The sequence below is a fragment of the Spermophilus citellus genome (genome assembly GCF_964194105.1).
Source record: "Spermophilus citellus genome assembly, chromosome: 8".
NCBI lineage: Eukaryota > Metazoa > Chordata > Mammalia > Rodentia > Sciuridae > Spermophilus > Spermophilus citellus.
In genome coordinates this window covers 147,923,107-147,940,497 of record NC_138189.1, presented here as the reverse complement: position 1 = coordinate 147,940,497, position 17,391 = coordinate 147,923,107, and the positions used below count along the sequence as shown (strand labels likewise).

At 34.4% G+C, this 17,391-nt stretch overlaps 1 protein-coding gene across 6 annotated transcripts in view; it reads right to left on the bottom strand.

The window, feature by feature from the left end:
• SCLT1 (sodium channel and clathrin linker 1) overlaps nt 1-17,391 on the bottom strand; it is a 174,448-nt gene that overhangs the window by 40,196 nt on the left and 116,861 nt on the right. For 4 of the 6 annotated variants that reach the window (XR_014023321.1, XM_081304470.1, XM_081304473.1 and 1 more), the window contains 5 exons: nt 15,867-15,938; nt 11,687-11,761; nt 9,606-9,751; nt 5,888-6,080; nt 1,672-1,868 (listed from right to left, as the gene is read on the bottom strand). Coding sequence is in view for 5 of the 6 variants with exons in the window: in XM_081304470.1 (XP_081160596.1) it covers nt 1,672-1,868; nt 5,888-6,080; nt 9,606-9,751; nt 11,687-11,761; nt 15,867-15,938 (683 nt within the window). In the remaining variant the exon portion in view is untranslated. Of the gene's footprint in view, nt 1-1,671; nt 1,869-5,887; nt 6,081-9,605; nt 9,752-11,686; nt 11,762-15,866; nt 15,939-17,391 lie in introns of those variants that run through there. The other 2 variants (XM_081304471.1, XM_081304474.1) reach the window with 2 other exon arrangements.

Sequence of the window (17,391 nt, the reverse complement as noted above, 5' to 3'; positions counted from 1 at the left end):
AATTGGGCTTCCAGAATTCAATGGAAATGCTAAGATTCTTAATGGCAAGAGCTACCCAGAGTCGTCATTGAAAATGATGGGGGCATGGTAACTAGAAGGAACAGTAGAGCTGGAGCAGTAATCAGAAGAGTCTGATCTACAGAGATCTTTGGGGTTTGTATATTCACCTAATAATTTGTCTACCAATTATTTTGTAATTTCTATATATACAACTCTATTATATGCTAAGGATGCCTGATTTCTTTTTGCCCTTGTCAACCTTTCATTTCTTTGTCTTTTTTAAAAATATTTTTTTAGTTGTGGATGAACACAATACCTTTTATTTTTATGTGGTACTGAGGATTGAACCTAGTGCCCCATACGTGCCAGGCAAGTACTGTATCACTGAGTTCCAACCCCAGCCCCCTCATTTCTTTTTCTTACTGCCATGTACTGATTTGGTTTCTGAGACAAAGATGAACAGAAGTGCTATTAGTGAACTTGTCTTTTTCTTAATCTTAAAAGAAATGTTATTAATGTTTTTTTGTCATTAAGAATAACTTTGCTATAGAACATGTACCTTTATAAACTTAGGAAAATTCTATTCCTAGTTTCTAGGATTTTGAAAACAATATTTGATAAATACCAACCCATTATTGCTTATTCCATTTCTGAAAAGACTTTACAGAGTTGGTTTCTTTCTTTTCTTTTCTATTGTATTTTGATTCTTATTTCTCTAGATACTTTTTTTTTCAGTCTCTTTCAGTGGAACACTCATCTCCCTAAAGTTTAAGTTTTGGAAACTAGTCCTCAACAACTTCATTCTCTACCTATTACTTTTTTCCAACATGTTCTCATTCCATGACTATAGAAATCATGTATATACACATGATTCCCACACATTCATAGCTCCTGTTGCAATCTCTTTTCTGAATACTAAAGTTAAATACAATTGACTAGTCTTCCCAGCAGCTCTTACTTATCATGGCCCAGAGTAAACTTTTTTTTTTTAATCTCCAGCTCTTTAAAGCCTAGTACTAATTGCCACCATTTTATACTTGGACTATTACAGTGTGGGTCTCATTCTCCCTTCTTCTACCCTGGACCCTTTACATTCTTTGTTTTCTTAAAATGTACTTTCTTTTCAGAGCAATTTCAGGTTAACTGAAGTTGATTCTTCATACAGCAAATTCATCTGTTGAACATAATTATGCCAGTTCACATCACTTCAATCAAAGCCTTCCAATTGCATTCCCACTCAAAGTTCTTGAGCTTCCCATTTCTTTCAGCACAGAAATCTCAAGTTCTTTCTGAAAAAGGGCTGGAAAATTTTTCTTAAAGGGCCAGAGAGCAAGCATTTTAGGCTTTGTAGGTCAAATGGATTCTGTTGCAACTACTGAATATCATAAATGCTACACCTATATGCAAATAGCAGTAAGATCCTAAACTACCATGACCAACGAAAATCATTGTATTTTGTAAAATATACATGAAATTTACAAAAATATAACTATTTTAATTTATAATGCTTAATATTTTTAGTAGTTCAATAAGTAATTTGCTGATTAAGAAATGAGTACAAGGTCCAGAATTATACATTTTTACAAAAAGATTATGTCAAGAACATTAAACTATAGTTTTAAATAATTTCTTCTATAAAATGTGTCAAACAATTATTAATAGAGAACTTACTTTAGATTGTTGATTCTAATTTCTGCACTTTCAGTAAGTTTCTTTGTTTCCTCTTTCCACCGATCAGCTGCCTTCTGTTGAGTAGCTAAGAGATGCCTCAGTTCAATAGTGGAATTTCGATTACTGTCTTCCATTTCTCTCAACTGAACTTCAAAACCATGTTCCTTTATTAACAACTCATGTTCCATTGTACTGATCTAAGGAATAAAGTGAACATAGTAACTTTTCTTCAAATCCTAAAAACGTCAGTAGGAAAAAAGTATATTATGTATCCTAAAACCATTTTCTTTAACTTACTCTTACTTTTGATGCCAGAATTCATAGAAAATGTTCATGCTTTTAGTAACTTAGAGCTAGGTTTTTAATGAAACAATTCTGGATTTATATATTGATTTTAAGATTATCTTTCAAAGAGCTTTGTAAAGTAGAAGAAAAGTATATACTGGAATTCCTTTACTATTTCAGTTGTAGTATAAATAATGTATTTTTAAAAGAAAATATAAATAATGGTCTTCAGAATCTCATGTGAAAATGTCTTAAATATATATATATATATATATATATATATATATATATATATATATATAAATTTTTTAAGACATTGTTGGATCTTTATTTGATTCATTTATTTATATGCAGTGCTGAGAATCGAACCCATTGCTTCACATATGGTAGGCAAGTGCTCGACCACTGAACCACAACCCAGCCCCTTAATTATATTCTATGAATTTATGTTATTATAGTAAAAACATCCTAACACAGAATGAAAATACAAGTAAGTGCCTTTTGGATACCCTGGAAGTTTCTTCAAGAGGTTCAGAGAGAGGTAAGTTCTAATGGCTCCAAGGCATCATATAAGATGAACTGCCTTTTCTCATCTGCACCTACAATGCAACTATGTGTCCTGTCCTTGAGGCAGCTGAGAAAGTGGTTACTGGGATAGTTTCTTATATTCTGTGGTTCAAAAGAAAGACCCAGGTGGGGAAAAGCTGGGAGGTAACGCGACTCCTTTGGTGGAGTCTCAGGCCATCTTTATCTTGCTACTACCTGAAGAAATAGGGCAAAGAAACCTGTCTTGTGATATTTTAAGGTAATGTATTTAAAAGTGGCCACAGATGGCTTGGCTTCTAGTAATTCATTTAATATAACTATTTTCAAACTGAAGATACAATGAACAACTCAACTTTACCAATTCAAAAACAACAAAGAAAAACCAAACAACAAAAATACCCATGGCTCATGTGGGAAAGCTTCAAACTTCCTATCCTTAGCACCTCTGATAAATGTAACATACTTTCTGTAACTCTTAAATATGTTTCTCAAGTAGTATACAAGTAGAATTTAAGATTATATCAGTTTGAGACACTGGAAAACCACCTTGCACTTATCAGTTGTCGTCCTGTTCCTGCCACGCAGTATTCCTGAGGCTCCTTGACACCTACTGCTGTCTTAATAACTTCTAAATGACTGAATTCTGCAAATTTAGATTTGAACACACTTTTCTTTCCTTCTCTGCCTTAATCTCCACTTCTTTTGGTTCCCTATGATTTTAACATCTTACTTGGAAAAAAACCTCCCAGTTTCTGTCAGTGTCTGCCTATCACACGTATTAAAAACCGATTTACGCATCTACATGCAGCTTTAGGACTTTGCCTGCTTAGACGACTTCCTCTTGTCCCTTGGAAGTTCTATAGTGCAACAAGCCTTGCTCTAAGGCCCGTCTGATAACCTGGACTCTGCCTACGTTTCCAACCTTGTGTGTCGCCACCATTCCCTTCCCCCTGCCTCTACCACAATGTGTTCTCACTCTGGGTCTTTCTCACATCTTGTTCCCTTTGCCTGGAATAATCATTCCCTTCCACCTACCTTTGTTATAAGGAAAACACAGGGCCCTCTGCTGGGAAAGAAAGAGGGGCTGGTAATTTGTAATTTTATGTTTAAAGTGTGCCCATCTCCATGCAGATTATAAGCTTAAGGATGGGTACCATATTTGCTTTGTTTACCATTGTATCTTTAGCACCTGGAACATAGGTTGTCAAAAAACATTTGCAAATTAAATGAAAGATGACTCCTTGGTGTCAAACTTCAGTCTTAAAACAAACCCCAGAGCCTTTAATCAGAGCAATTCCAACTGCTCAAGTGGGAGGTCTGCGTGATGTTGAAAGGCCAATGGCCACAACTGAATCTCTTTCTGCAAAAACTTTATTTTTTATTAAGTTCAGAATGTTGGGTTGGAAAAAGGAATTTAATGGTCTTCTACCTTTACTACAACTTACTTCTGCAGACAAATACCATGCAAACCGATAATAGGTTTGCTAAAAACTATTTCATTTCTTAATTTTAGATACTTATGGGGGGTATTCAGACCACAAAGAAACTGAGAACCTTTACAGAAAAAAGGGAAGAACTGGAAAAGGGGAGAGTTGGAGCTGAAAAGAATGCAGTGGCTCGAAAATCAAATGAAAATGTCATAATAAATTGTTAAGGTTTTCATCTAACTGACCTCCCAATATCTCCCTGTCTTTACCCCAGCAGCTCCTTTCAGTGTATCCACTAAATACCATATTCTCTTCCAAAGGGAAACAAAGAAGCAAAGAGTAGCACTAGATTTCTATGTTGTCAAAGAAATAATCAGCTGCAAAGGAGCTGAGAGCCCTCCTCCTCCATAAATAGAATTATAGCTACCTATTTTGGTTCCATCAAAGTATGGTGACCTTTGATTTTTTTTTTAATTATGGAAAAAGTTTAGTATGGGAACTTTCAGCACACATAAAGTGGATTACAGTGAATTCCTGTATATCCATCATCCAGCTTCTATAACCATATCTATTAAGCTCATAGTCACCTTTGTGTTTTCTATATTCCTACTCACTTTCCTCTGCTAATATTTATCTTTCTTTCCCTTACAATGAAGCAATGTAAGTTATTTGTTTGTTTTGTATGCATTTGAAGGACTATTTTCCACTTTCACTCTCTTCATGGTATCTTTGATGATTAAAAAATCTTAATAAATTATGAAATACAATTAATTTGTCATTTCATTACAATTAGTGCTATTTGTGTTCTATTTCAGAAATATCTTCCTACACAAGGAATGAAGATTTTCTCCTAGAATTCCATGGTTTTATGTTTTAAACCTGGTGATTATTAAATCTGAGTTTGGTTTTGTACCCTATTTTATGCCATTGATCGGTTTGATTTTTTTCAAACTTTATTCTGATGTCAGTAACATTATCTTAATTACTATAGTTTTATCTCAAGTATGGTTCCTCTCCTTGATTTTCAAAGACTTCCCACAGCCTAAAGCATAAAGTACAAACTTCTTTGTATGATATATAAGACCGTCTTTTCATAGTCCATGTTATAAATATCTGGTGTTCTTAATATTTACAATAGGAGGCATTAAATATATGTTGACACTAATTAGGCTGGAACATGACTTCTTATGAGTTCTTGCAGCAACAACAAAGAAAAACACTAATTTATCACTTTACATCCTTACTATAAAACTGTAAGAGGTAGAGCTTTATAATAAAGAGTCAGTGCCACTTTTTGCAAGAGTTTGTGGAATGGAGAAAGGTCAGTGAGGTTCCAACGGGGATTCTGACTTTGTTTCTGGAAACTCCCTTTAACCAGGTTATCATGCTCCTGTTACCAAAGTGTGTCAGCAGAAAGTAAAGGGGAGAGAAAACAAAAGAAAGGCTTTTGTTGTTGTTGTTGTTTTTATTTTATTTTTTCAAGATGAGACTTTTGCTCCTTGCCTTCTTCCTGTCGTGGAGTTTTGGGACTCACTGAGTGGTTTTCTCAGAGCACACTGATAATAACATCCTCTTACAGTTAGTTTTAGAAAAGTTCAATTTTTGAGAGGCTATAAGAGAGGGAGAAGGAAGGAGGGCATTCTGTAAAGTTGTCTAATCTATAGTTTTGCTAGTGTTGCTTAAATTGCTTTGGCAAGAATATCAGTGTATTTCACGGTTGGAAAAGAATTGTGTGTGTGTGTAGATAGCGAAGGCAATCATTCTCAAGTGTGCTTGCCAAGTTCTATAATACTGCAATGACTGGTTGACACTCTGAATTATGATTTAGTGCTATCTGATCAGAAGTAAAAAAAATGGGGGGGGGGCTTAAAAATGATGTTTTACTTGGTTTTTCTCAATATTCTCTATACTTTGATTTTCCCAAGAACACATTTAATTCTAAGTAGTCTTTAAAATACCTTTAATTTGGCTTTTTTTTCAGCTTCTAGAGCAATCTTTCTTAAATTCTCAGTCTCCTTCAGTAACTCTTCATTTTCTTGCTGAAGTTTCAGCCTTTGTTCACTGACGAAGCCACAATTCTCCCTCTCAGCCTCCAATATATTTTGAAGTTTCTGAATCATTTCATGGGAACGTGATATCTCTTCTGAGGAGCTGATTTTTAAAAAAGGCAAAAAGAACTCTTAACTCCTAATAACCAATAGTAGAAATCAAAATGTCTACCTACCTTTTCTAGTACAGACTTCTGTTTCCTTTATTCAGAGCCTTTTTTTTAACTTTATATTTATGTGGTTTCAAAATGCTATGTAATACATTTAACAATGAAGGCAAATATATTTAACAATCTTAACTAAGAACAGACAAACAACTGTTACCACTCATCTGGAAAATCGATGTGAAACTTATTTCAACTTTTCACTAACACTGAGAATCATTGTATAAGGACTTTTCAAGGAACAAACTGAAGACAATAATAACATAATCATAATCAAAACTTTGTTCATCAGTAAACTCCACGAGAAAACATAACAGTTGAATACACTATGAGATTATGATAAAATCTATTTTCATATTTTCTTGTTTCATGTCTTAGAAATGGTTTTATAAATTCTAGTTGTGTAAACTTGTTTTACCATAGGTATCAGGTTGTGTTTCTTGAACTTTCTCAGTCATGGATTATTAGGTGAGATAAACTCTCAACATGTATGATTCAACATGTACTTCAATAAATACACTTCTAATTTTTATTCCTATTTTCTAAAATTTTCATCTTTTCCATCCCAGATAATCACCACTCCAAACATTCCTGGTCAACAGGTATCAGAGTAAACACCTATCAATATCAAACAATATCACTTCTATATGTATATTGTAATGGCTTAAGTTGAGGCAGACACGGTTAGTTATTTTCTGACCTTTACTGCCTCCCTGCTGTATCTTTGCTTCCCCAGTTCCTCCCACATTCTTGTATGCTCTGATTTCTATATTAAATCCTTGATTCCACTAAACATGCTGCTCTTTTTCTTCTGTTTAAAGGTTGGTTGACAGAGTTGCTAATGAAAGGAGGTATCCAAGCAATGATAATAAAAGAATGCTAATATTAGAAAAAATGCTAAGATCAGAAACAACCACACGTTTCTGAGCCCTCTGTCAAAAGTCAAAAAGTCCACAATGGAACAGAAAAACCAAGTGAATGGCAGCACATCATATATGTCTTGAGTAGAGGAAACTTTACAGTTCAGAGAACTGTTTTTTTTTTTTTTTTTTAAGAGAGAGTGGGGGAGGGAGGGAGGGAGAGAGAGGGAGAGAGAATTTTTTTTAATATTTATTTTTTAGTTATTGGCGGACATAACATCTTTGTATGTGGTGCTGAGGATCGAACCCGGGCCGCACGCATGCCAGGCGAGCGCGCTACCACTTGAGCCACTTCCCCAGCCCAAAGAACTGTTTTTTAATCAAATTATTTGGCGAAAAAAATTGAAGAAGAAGGGAAACCTAAAGACAAATGAAGACTAAGAAAAAGCAGTCCTAGCATTCCTGAAACCAGAAGTGGATAGGAAAATTCACAATTAAGAGAAAACCTTTGAACGAAGTGACTGTAAGAAAACCTTACAGTTTTTTTTAGTGCACCTTCAAGCGCATGTAAAAATTTACATTGGAGAAAAGTCCTATGTGTGTAGGGAATGTGGGGTAGTCTTTGCTACTTTCTCATGTCCTAACAAACATGGAACAATTAATCCCAGAAAGAAGTATACTACTTGTACAGGGTGTTTGGAAGTCTTTAGCAACTCCCATTTCCTTAACGAAGCAAAAGAGCTCAAGAAGCCTATAAATGGAGAGAAGCTTTTTGCATGTAAGGAACATGGGAAAGCATTTCATCTAATCTTCACACCTTATTCAATATATTCAAATACATACTGGGAGAGACTTCTACAATTGAGGGTTGTGGGAAAGACTTCAAAACATCTTATACCTTATATAACCTATAAGACTTTATAGTGGAGAGAACTCATGTGGAAGTAAGGAAAATAGGAAAGCCTTTAGATAGTACTAATCTTTCACTGAATATGTAAGAACTCACATGGGGGGGGAGCATAAGATGTAATAAATGTGGGGAAGTCTTTAAAAATTTCCATTTTCTCATTTTTACATTAGAAAAAATTCCCATGCAAGTCAAGAACATAGGAAAGACTATATATCTTATACACCTTAACAAACATGAATGAACTCACGGTAGAGGGAAGCAATATATGTCTATATATACATACAAACAAGGATATGTATGTGTGTGTGTGTGTGTGTGTGTACACACACATATATACACAAACAATACACACACACACACACACACACACACACACACAGATATCCTTGTGAGTAGGAAATATGGACCACCCTTAGTTGTTACTCAACCTTTAGGAAAGAAGTGGGAACCCATGCTGGAGTAAAACTCTGTTAAGAAGTGAAATAACCTTAAATTGTTAATCTTCCTTAGGAAGTAAATAAAAGCCCCAAGAGAAACTACATTAATGTGAACAATGTGGAAAAGTCTTAGATTTTTCCTTATATCTGAAAATTCATAAGGATTTACAGTGGAATAAAATCTTACAAATGTATGAAATGTGGAAAAATATTTATTTTCTTTTCATTCCTGAAGAAAAATGTGAACATACAACTAAAAAGAAACCTCACAAATGTAAGGAAAGTGGGATAGCCTTCAGTTTTTCCTGGATAGTTGAGGAACATATGAAAATTCACACAAACATTATGAATGAAAGAAATGAGGAAATAGTTTTCTGTGACTGTGTCCTGTAGAAAACACATGTGAATTCACCCTGCAGAAAAAATGTGAATATAAGGAAAATGAAGAAGACTTCATTGACTTCTCTTTTTACTCTACACAGAAAAACACATAAATAGAGAGACACTGTGAATTAAAACAAATGCAGGATATGAAGGGATGTGCAGTGGAGGGACACCTATGAACACATGGTATTTGGAGAAACCTTCACTTAGTACATACAAAAATTTCTAGGAATATACTGGCTCCTTCTACATGCTTCCTTTGGAAGTAATCACACAAGCAATTATCTGAATAGATTACTGAAAATCACAATATGTTTATGAAACAAATATGCAGAATCTCCTTTTGAAAAAACACTTCAGGTATTAGTGTATGTATTTTAAGAAATAAAATTGTCTTCATTTAAAAATATCTTTTGAATATATAGAGAGATTAGAGTTTCAGGTAATTTAAATAAATCTTTACTATACTTATGTAATATTCTGGTGAAAAAAGGTAAATTCAGAAGGGATATGGCATTTTATAGGTTTATCACTTTTATAGATAATGTAATAAACATGATGGTTCATTAAATAATATGCAATATCACAAGAAACATACTAAAGATAATTACAAACAAACTATTACAATAACTACATAGTATGAAAAAAATAAAATGGTATGCCACTGTTAAATCTTTTCCTTCTGAAGAAACTGGTTTTTGGAAATAGTCTTGAAAAAAACTGTATTTGGTCCTTTCAACACAAGATGTATGAGTCCCTTCTCTCTCTCTCTCTCTCTCTCTCACACACACACACACACACACACACCCAGGAATCTCAAAATTCATGGGAATTCTGAAGATGTCATCACAGAAAACCCAAAAGAAAACTTACTTAATTTCAAGTTGTTTTATTCTACTTTCTGCTCTCTTAAGTCTTAGCTGAAGATCGTCTTTTGAGCTCTCTGCAATCAGATATCTTTGGTGCATTTCTTCCAGTTTTCTGTAGTCACTTTCATTCCCTCTGCCTTCACGGTAAATCTGCAGAAGAGGCTTATATGTGTACTTCCTTATAGAAGGAAACCCTCTTAATAAATTATACAGTTTAGATACTGAAATCAATGACGACAAAAAGTCACAATCATGTATTTATCTGTTTCCACTATAATGTATTAAAACACATCAAAGATTAATTCTAATTGCTTCACATTTACAAAATAAAATGCTGAAAACTGAGATGTAATCACTTATTTTTAAAAAATTACTCATGCTAATAATATGAAATGTAAAGCAGCCAAAGCTAAAAACAAAACAAAACATACTATAAATGTCAACTTAGAGATAACCACCGGCAATTCTTTGATAAACAACCTTTGAGATAATTCTCCAAAATTCAAATACTGCAATGAGTACAACTATCTGGCTCCAGAGTCCCCCTCTGGCTTATCTGGACAGTGATGTAGCTATGGGAGTTCCCCTTCCCCAGCAGTGGCTGAACCCCAGCTTAGCTTCTCCTGAGACTCTGGCCTTGCACGTACAGCACAGGGGCTGACACACCTCAAGGGAAGCAAGGTCTTCATCTGGTAGTATTCTCCATTTTGATAAGTCCCACCCAGCTACCCGCCAGATCCAGACCACCTGGCCACGCAACCTGTGTCTTCTCCACTGACTAGACTGCTGTCACACCTGCACTATGAAAAGGCAGAGCACCAGCATGTCTGCATGGTGTTGCTAGCACAACTGCACTTCAGTCTCAGCATGCTGACTGTGACCAGGCAGGCTGGCCTGCGGGACAGGGAGAGAGCAGGGAGTGTGCCTTTGCTCTGCCTGCTGCCTTCAGCCTTGAAGGTGCTCCATTTCCCCAGTGGAGCCTATTCCTTGATCCAACCCAAGTAGTGTTCAAGAATTCTTCAAACCCCAATGTACAGCAATAGGTGGCAAGCTAAAGAGGACCCAACCTGACAGATGGAGACTCACAAGGATCTACCTTCCAGGAGCGGGGTAACCAGGAAGGTCTCACTTTGAACACACATATACATTTCTTTTCTTGAAAATCAGGCTGTATACCAAGTTCTGCTTTATAAATTATTATTTTACTATCTGGTGTCATGATTTTTGAGAACATGGATATATCACATGATTTTTTGTCTATGTAGCTCATCTTTGAAAGTCAAATGCTTACTATCATTTACTATCTCTTAATATTGGACAAGTTATTTACTACTCTAGGACAGTTCCTAATACAGCATCTAAAATATTGTATGTTCAAATTTGGTCTTTTTCTTTTCCCAAGGCACTTTAAAAAATGTGATATTTGTTGTTAATAAAAAAGTGTAAAGAGCTAAGCTCTATGGCACATGCCTGTAATCCTAGCGACTCGGGAGGCTGAGGCAGGAGGATTTCGAGCTCAAAGTCAGCCTCTGCAACTTGGCGAGAAACTTTGCAACTCAGTGAGACCCTGTCTCTAAACAAAATATAAAAAAAGGGCTGGGGATGTGGCTCAGTGGTTGAGCACCCCTGGGTTCAATCCTCAATACAAAAAAAAAAAAAGTGTAAGAAAGAAAGAAATTTTAAAGTTTTTATTAATTGAGGTCAATATTTTTCCTAATTATTATAATTTTAAAGGCAAAATCATAGCAATGTTACAATTTTCTAGTTAATTATTTTGTTATTTTTGTAGATGGTCTAACCCCAGAAAGAGCTGACTTAAAATTAAAAAATGAAACTTCCTATTGGGATACAGTTAAGCAAGGAGTTTCATGGTCAAAGAATATGATTGTTCTTGAAAAGAAATGTATGCAGGCAATACCAGAATTTAAATGAAGACTCTGAGTATATTCCAAGAAAATAAAAACACTCACCAGGAGAATACTTATAAATACAAGGGTTGCTAGTAGATAATGTGATGAAAGCAGACAGAATTGTTGGATATTTGTAGTTGTGTTTTAGGTAGGTATGTTTCCTTTTTCTTTTTACCTTTTCTAGTTCTTCTTCCACAGCTTTTTTTTCCCTAATGGCTCGTTCAATTTGGCTTTGTTTTTCATCACACTCCTATAAATTCAAGTTATAGTGTAAATAAATATATTTGGTGAAACCTTAGGGAAAATAGGGGGAAATGAAAAACTAAAATGACTTGCCCATAACAGAAATATCATACTTACGTTAACAACAAAGTAAGGTCATAGTGACTAGAAAAAAACCAAAACTTAATTTTCAAGAGCTACTCATCCTAGGATTTCAGAAGTGACCTCTAGTTATAGACTGCCAAAGAATTCTACTTCAACCGACTAGGTGGGACATAGGTTGAGTGATGGGGAGGAAAAAATAACCAGGGTCCCTTTCTCACGGTACAGATTCTTTTGTGTACTCTTATTAAATATTTTGGAAAGGGAACATTGAGCTAGATAGTAGTATAATATCCTGCGGGATATCCTCAGGCTCAAAAGGTGGCAGGTGAGCAAATTCTAAAACAATTAATTTCTCTTTGCAAAACTTACAAACAACCATGGGAATACTAAATACGTTTTATTAGCAGGAACATAAAACACTTTTGCTCAAAAATTTTATGCTCAAAAGAATTTAATCAGCAAACTTAGAAAGCATATCAATTAATAAATACAATTTCATATTTTGCTAATAAAACAAAAATTATTCTAATTACTGGTTTTCTTCACAATTATTTATTTTATACGTTAATGTGTTTTGGAGGATGAATATAAATAGCTTTTTATTATTGTGAATCATGCTTTAGAGGAGACTGCTTTTCTGACAGTATTCTGCTAAAGATATTTAATTATCTTTAATTATTTTAAATGTGACCCCCAAATTAATCACTTTGGTTATAATGAAGACCTTTACCTGATGTTACAAATCAGATGAAAAATTTAAGTTTAGTATCTTTTATTAAGATAGTATATTCAGTGTAGACCAACTGCACCTTTAATATTTCATTTATGCTCTTGTATAGTGGAAGTTGTTTGTCTATTAAAAAGTAGTTTTGGGGGCTGGGGTTGTGGCTCAGCGGTAGACTGTTTGCCTAGCACATGCAAAGCCCTGGGTTCGATCCTTAGCACCACATAAAAATAAATAAAGTAAAGGTATTGTGTCTAACTACAACTAAAAAAAATAAATATTAAAAAAGGTAGGGGCTGGGGTTGTGGCTCCGTGGTAGAGTGCTCGCCTAGAATGCACAAGGGGCTGGGTTCAATCCTCAGCACCACATAAAAATAAAATAAAGACGTTGTGTCCACCGAAAACTGAAAAATAAATATTAAAAATTTCTCTCTCTCTCTCTCTCTCTTCTCTTTTTTTTAAAAAAAAGATATTGTGTCCACCTAAAACTTAAGAATAAATATTTTTTAAAAAGTTAGTTTCGTGATGCTGAATATGGTATTTCTTCTATTTTATAACTTTTCCCATGTGACTTTCAATATGTATGTTAATGACAAAGTCAGATTAAACTTTTGGGCCTGGCATGTGGGTAGAAAGACCAGCATGTTATAGGTATGTTACATATACATGGCCATGAAATTCACCATATCATATTGACAGGTGATATTAACTAAAAGAATATTGGATTAACCCAGTGTAACAAAGGTAAAATGAGACAAAATAGTTGAAGCCTTTATAGAAAATTTTCGTATTAATTCTATTAAAAACACACAACAATACTAACACAAACATTAAAAATTAATTATTAAAAGGTTTTTAGAGTTATTAGCTAATCACCCCTGATAAACCTATGTTTGGGGAAAACAAGACAAAATGAAAACAGCTATTTTTCAAGCACTCATGGAGTATTTCTGAAATCATATCCCAGCATAAAGGAAGCCTCAGCAAATTTTAAGACAAATATCATATATACCGTGATCTGTGTCCCTTGTGTAACCAAATTAGAAATCAACAATAAAAAGACAGTCTAAATTTCTGTGTATTTAGAAACTAAAAAATAGGTTTTCAAAAAAAAATTCAAGATCTAAGAAAAGATCATAATGAATGCTTCATTTCACTCCTATATATGTGTGCATTTATAACTGATCCTCTTCCTCGTTTGCAAGAGATTCATGGCAGAATTAAAATCTTGAGTGTTCTTAAAAGAAACTCTGTCTTGCAGTAGAAGCTAAAGGCTGGGGGGTGGGTGTTGGTCTCTAAAGAGAACAGTAGCTTGGAGTGCACTGCCTTTAGCTTTTTCTTAACCTATTTTAAAAAGGTGCATGCTAACCTAAATATATACGTTTTTTTCTTCCTGCAAGCATAACTTAATTTTGGGCTAGTCAAAATGTGTTAAACTTACTCTTAGACTTAACTGTTTTGGTAAAGATGGTTACATACAATTGCTTTTTTTAAAAAAATAATTTATTTTTTAGTTATAGATGGACACAATATATTTTATTTTTATGTGGTGCTTAAGATCAAACCCAGTGCCTCACACTTGGTAGGTGAGCACTCTACCACTGAGCCACAACCCCAGCCCCATACAACTGCTTTTTAATAACAGAAAACAGGGTTGTTACGCCTGAGACTACAGCCTAGATTTTTCTGGGAATATATACTTTTTAAAAGTAAATGAAAATGTCTTCATTTGAACATATTTTATAACATATTTAATGTTCAAACACTTTAAACAGTACAGTTTTTTTTATACACAGAATCAACATGACATCAGATTATGTTTGATGTTTAGAAAAATAACTTAGCTACGAGAAAGAATTGTATTATCATAAGCATTAGAAACATGTTTGGTAATAAACTGAAGTTATCAATTTTTTAAAACTTTAGAGTGAGGTTAATATAACTTTTGTTGTTACACAGATAATAATTATTTTAAAAATCCTTACTAGTTTCTCATTCCTTTGGGAAAACAGAACTAATTTTCTTGCTCTTGAAGAGTGGACAGTCCACTGAATAATTCTAGACCGGGGTAAAGGCACTGTTATTCCTCCTCTTCTACAGAGAAGAGAGTCTTCTAATAGCTAATCAGCCCATGGAATAGAATAAGCAAGATAACAGGGTGAGGTAAAACTGTATAACAGTGAATGGCACATGACTAATTAGCCATATTGCATCCCATTAATTTTACACAATGTTCCTATATCACCAAAACAAGTGATATTTAAAAAATAAATAAAAAGTAACACTGTTTCTGATTCTATACATTCAGGACCTGTACATAATGTACACTACAGTGTTTGCAGAATGTGGGAAAGACCTGATTCCTCTTTCAGATGTATTTAAACATCATTCAGTTAATAAATATTTATTTCAAAATATACTGTGTAAAAACACCATAGGAGGCAACGGGGAAAATGAAGGAAGACAAAAGACTTTCTACACCAAGGTGCTTCCAATCTAATTGAAGGGATAAGATTTCATGGAGAGAGCACCAGTTTGTGTGTGGGTGTGTGCTGACATACAAAAGTGCAGCATCTTTATTAAAAGATAGCTCACTGCTCCGATGAAAAGTGATAACAGGGATTCAGAAGTTAAGAGTTTGTGAAGATGTAAATATCATTCCATTTCCTGGAATTGCCTTTATTTTTGTTCTCCTATAAAATTTCATCTCCTCGAGGCTGGGGTTGTGGCTCAGTGGCATAGCACTCGCCTAGCATGGGTGAGGCACTGGGTTGGATCCTCAGCACCACATAAAGATAAATAAATGAAGGTATTGTGTCCATCTACAACTAAAAAATGTTTAACAACAAAAAAATTTATCTCCTCAAATTTTCAAGTTAAATTAATATCTCTAATGCAATCTCCACTACGCAAGCTCTCTCTTCCTCTCCCCCTTCGCCTACTTGCTCTTCAGTACTCCTTTCTTCGGGAGCTTCCCGGCCTTTCCTCCCTCTCCCTTTCTGCCTGGCCTCCCAGATGAAGCCAACACATGGGAGCAGCTGCAGCTGGGTGCTCAATGGCACTGTGTGTTCTGTCAAAGGCAAGTGATTACCAAGTACATGTGTTGAATGCCATCTATCTTTCCTGTTAGACCAAGGCACAAGACTGCAGAAAACATGTCTTTCTGGATTTTCACTTTGTCCTTAACACCTAGCATAGGTCATGGCTCAGTAAATATATTTTGAATGAATGAATGTCCAATACCATCTATAGTGGCTTTTAAGCAATTTTTCAAAGAAATTATTAATATAGTCTTCTCACATACCATTTGAAGGGCTGAAAGTTCTTCTGTTAATCGAGAAATCTGTACATGATATTGCTTTTTTGTATTTTCAACCTGTAAATTAAGACACTACAAATTATTTAGGTAAAAAGTAAAAATGATTAATATCTGATACAATTTTAGGATAATAAATGTTTTTTAGTACTGGAGATGGGAAATGATCTACTACTGAGCTAAATCCCGGTCCTTGGGATAACACTTTATATAAAAAGTAAAATTATGACTTTTAGGGCATAAAAGATGAATAAACACACAATGTATTTAAGAGCCAAGAATCTGTCATGAGAATAAAAGAAATAGGATGATACATCTAAAAGGACAGTGGCTCTTGTTTATATGGCTTCTTTATCAATATTTTACTGTTATTAGAAATAAAAACTGGAAACATTTTATGAAACTTAATTATTAATTCCTTTAAAACAATAATTTAAATCATATCAATTAGTATAAATAATATATTTTTATGAAAAATAAGTATATTCACCAAAACTAAACATTTTTTGAGAAGAGTGGGGTTATTTTACATCTTTGTGAATCTCCTTAATGTCTTGCGGAATAGAAGTCAGCTAGATTCTCTGATCTGTTTCTGTATTCAACCTGTTGTGTTGTTGCAGATCAGACAGCCTTTGGAAAACCATGCTACTGGCTTGTGATAAAATGGGCGTGAAAAGAGTAACAGTGTGGCAATGTCACTCTGAAAGTAGGTGTGGTTGCAGGATCTCTGGGCAACACTTTGGGAGCTGATGCCCAGAGCAGGGTAAGAGAAAAACAGCATCACACACTGCAAATGCGACAAATAAACTTTAAGGCACTTGTATTTCACAAATGGAAGAACATTTTATGCTGCACATAAGATTACATCTTAGAGCAAGCAAATTACTTTTTAAGGAAATATTCATTTAAATTAACACAGAAATATCTTCAGAAACAGTACAATTTATGTGCTCGGAGTATTCTGAGGAATACTTGTCAGGATGGTTCCTATGACAATATTTTTTTCTAATAGATATTCATGCTTTTTAAAAGGAGTGTGAAGAACACTGATGCCAATCGTATACTGTCAAGAAAATTTCCATGATCCAAAAGTCTTTGGGAATTTTCTAGAATTGTACTAAATGAACTCTTTTTAAAACATAATGAAAACTTTCTTTGGAACATTTAGAAAAATGCCATGTACTTTATCTGGTTTATTAATATAAACTATATTTTTGAAGATCTGTCAACATTATATGTGGCCGTATTTTAGGTCATAATTGATGTTGACTTCCCTTATAAAATTAAGGGTTAGGACATTAAAGATCAATCTATTTTGTTCACGGGTCAGTAATAAGAGATGAGCCTTTTAAGGATTATATATGTTGGGCATATGAAATTGTTATTATCTCCAAACAGGTTAGGAAGACTGAGCGCTTGGTTTGGATCTGGAATGTCTCCCAGGTCACAGGCAGAGGCCTGGTCCCAGTAAGGCACTGCTGGGAGATGTCAGAACCTTTAAGAGGTGGGGCCT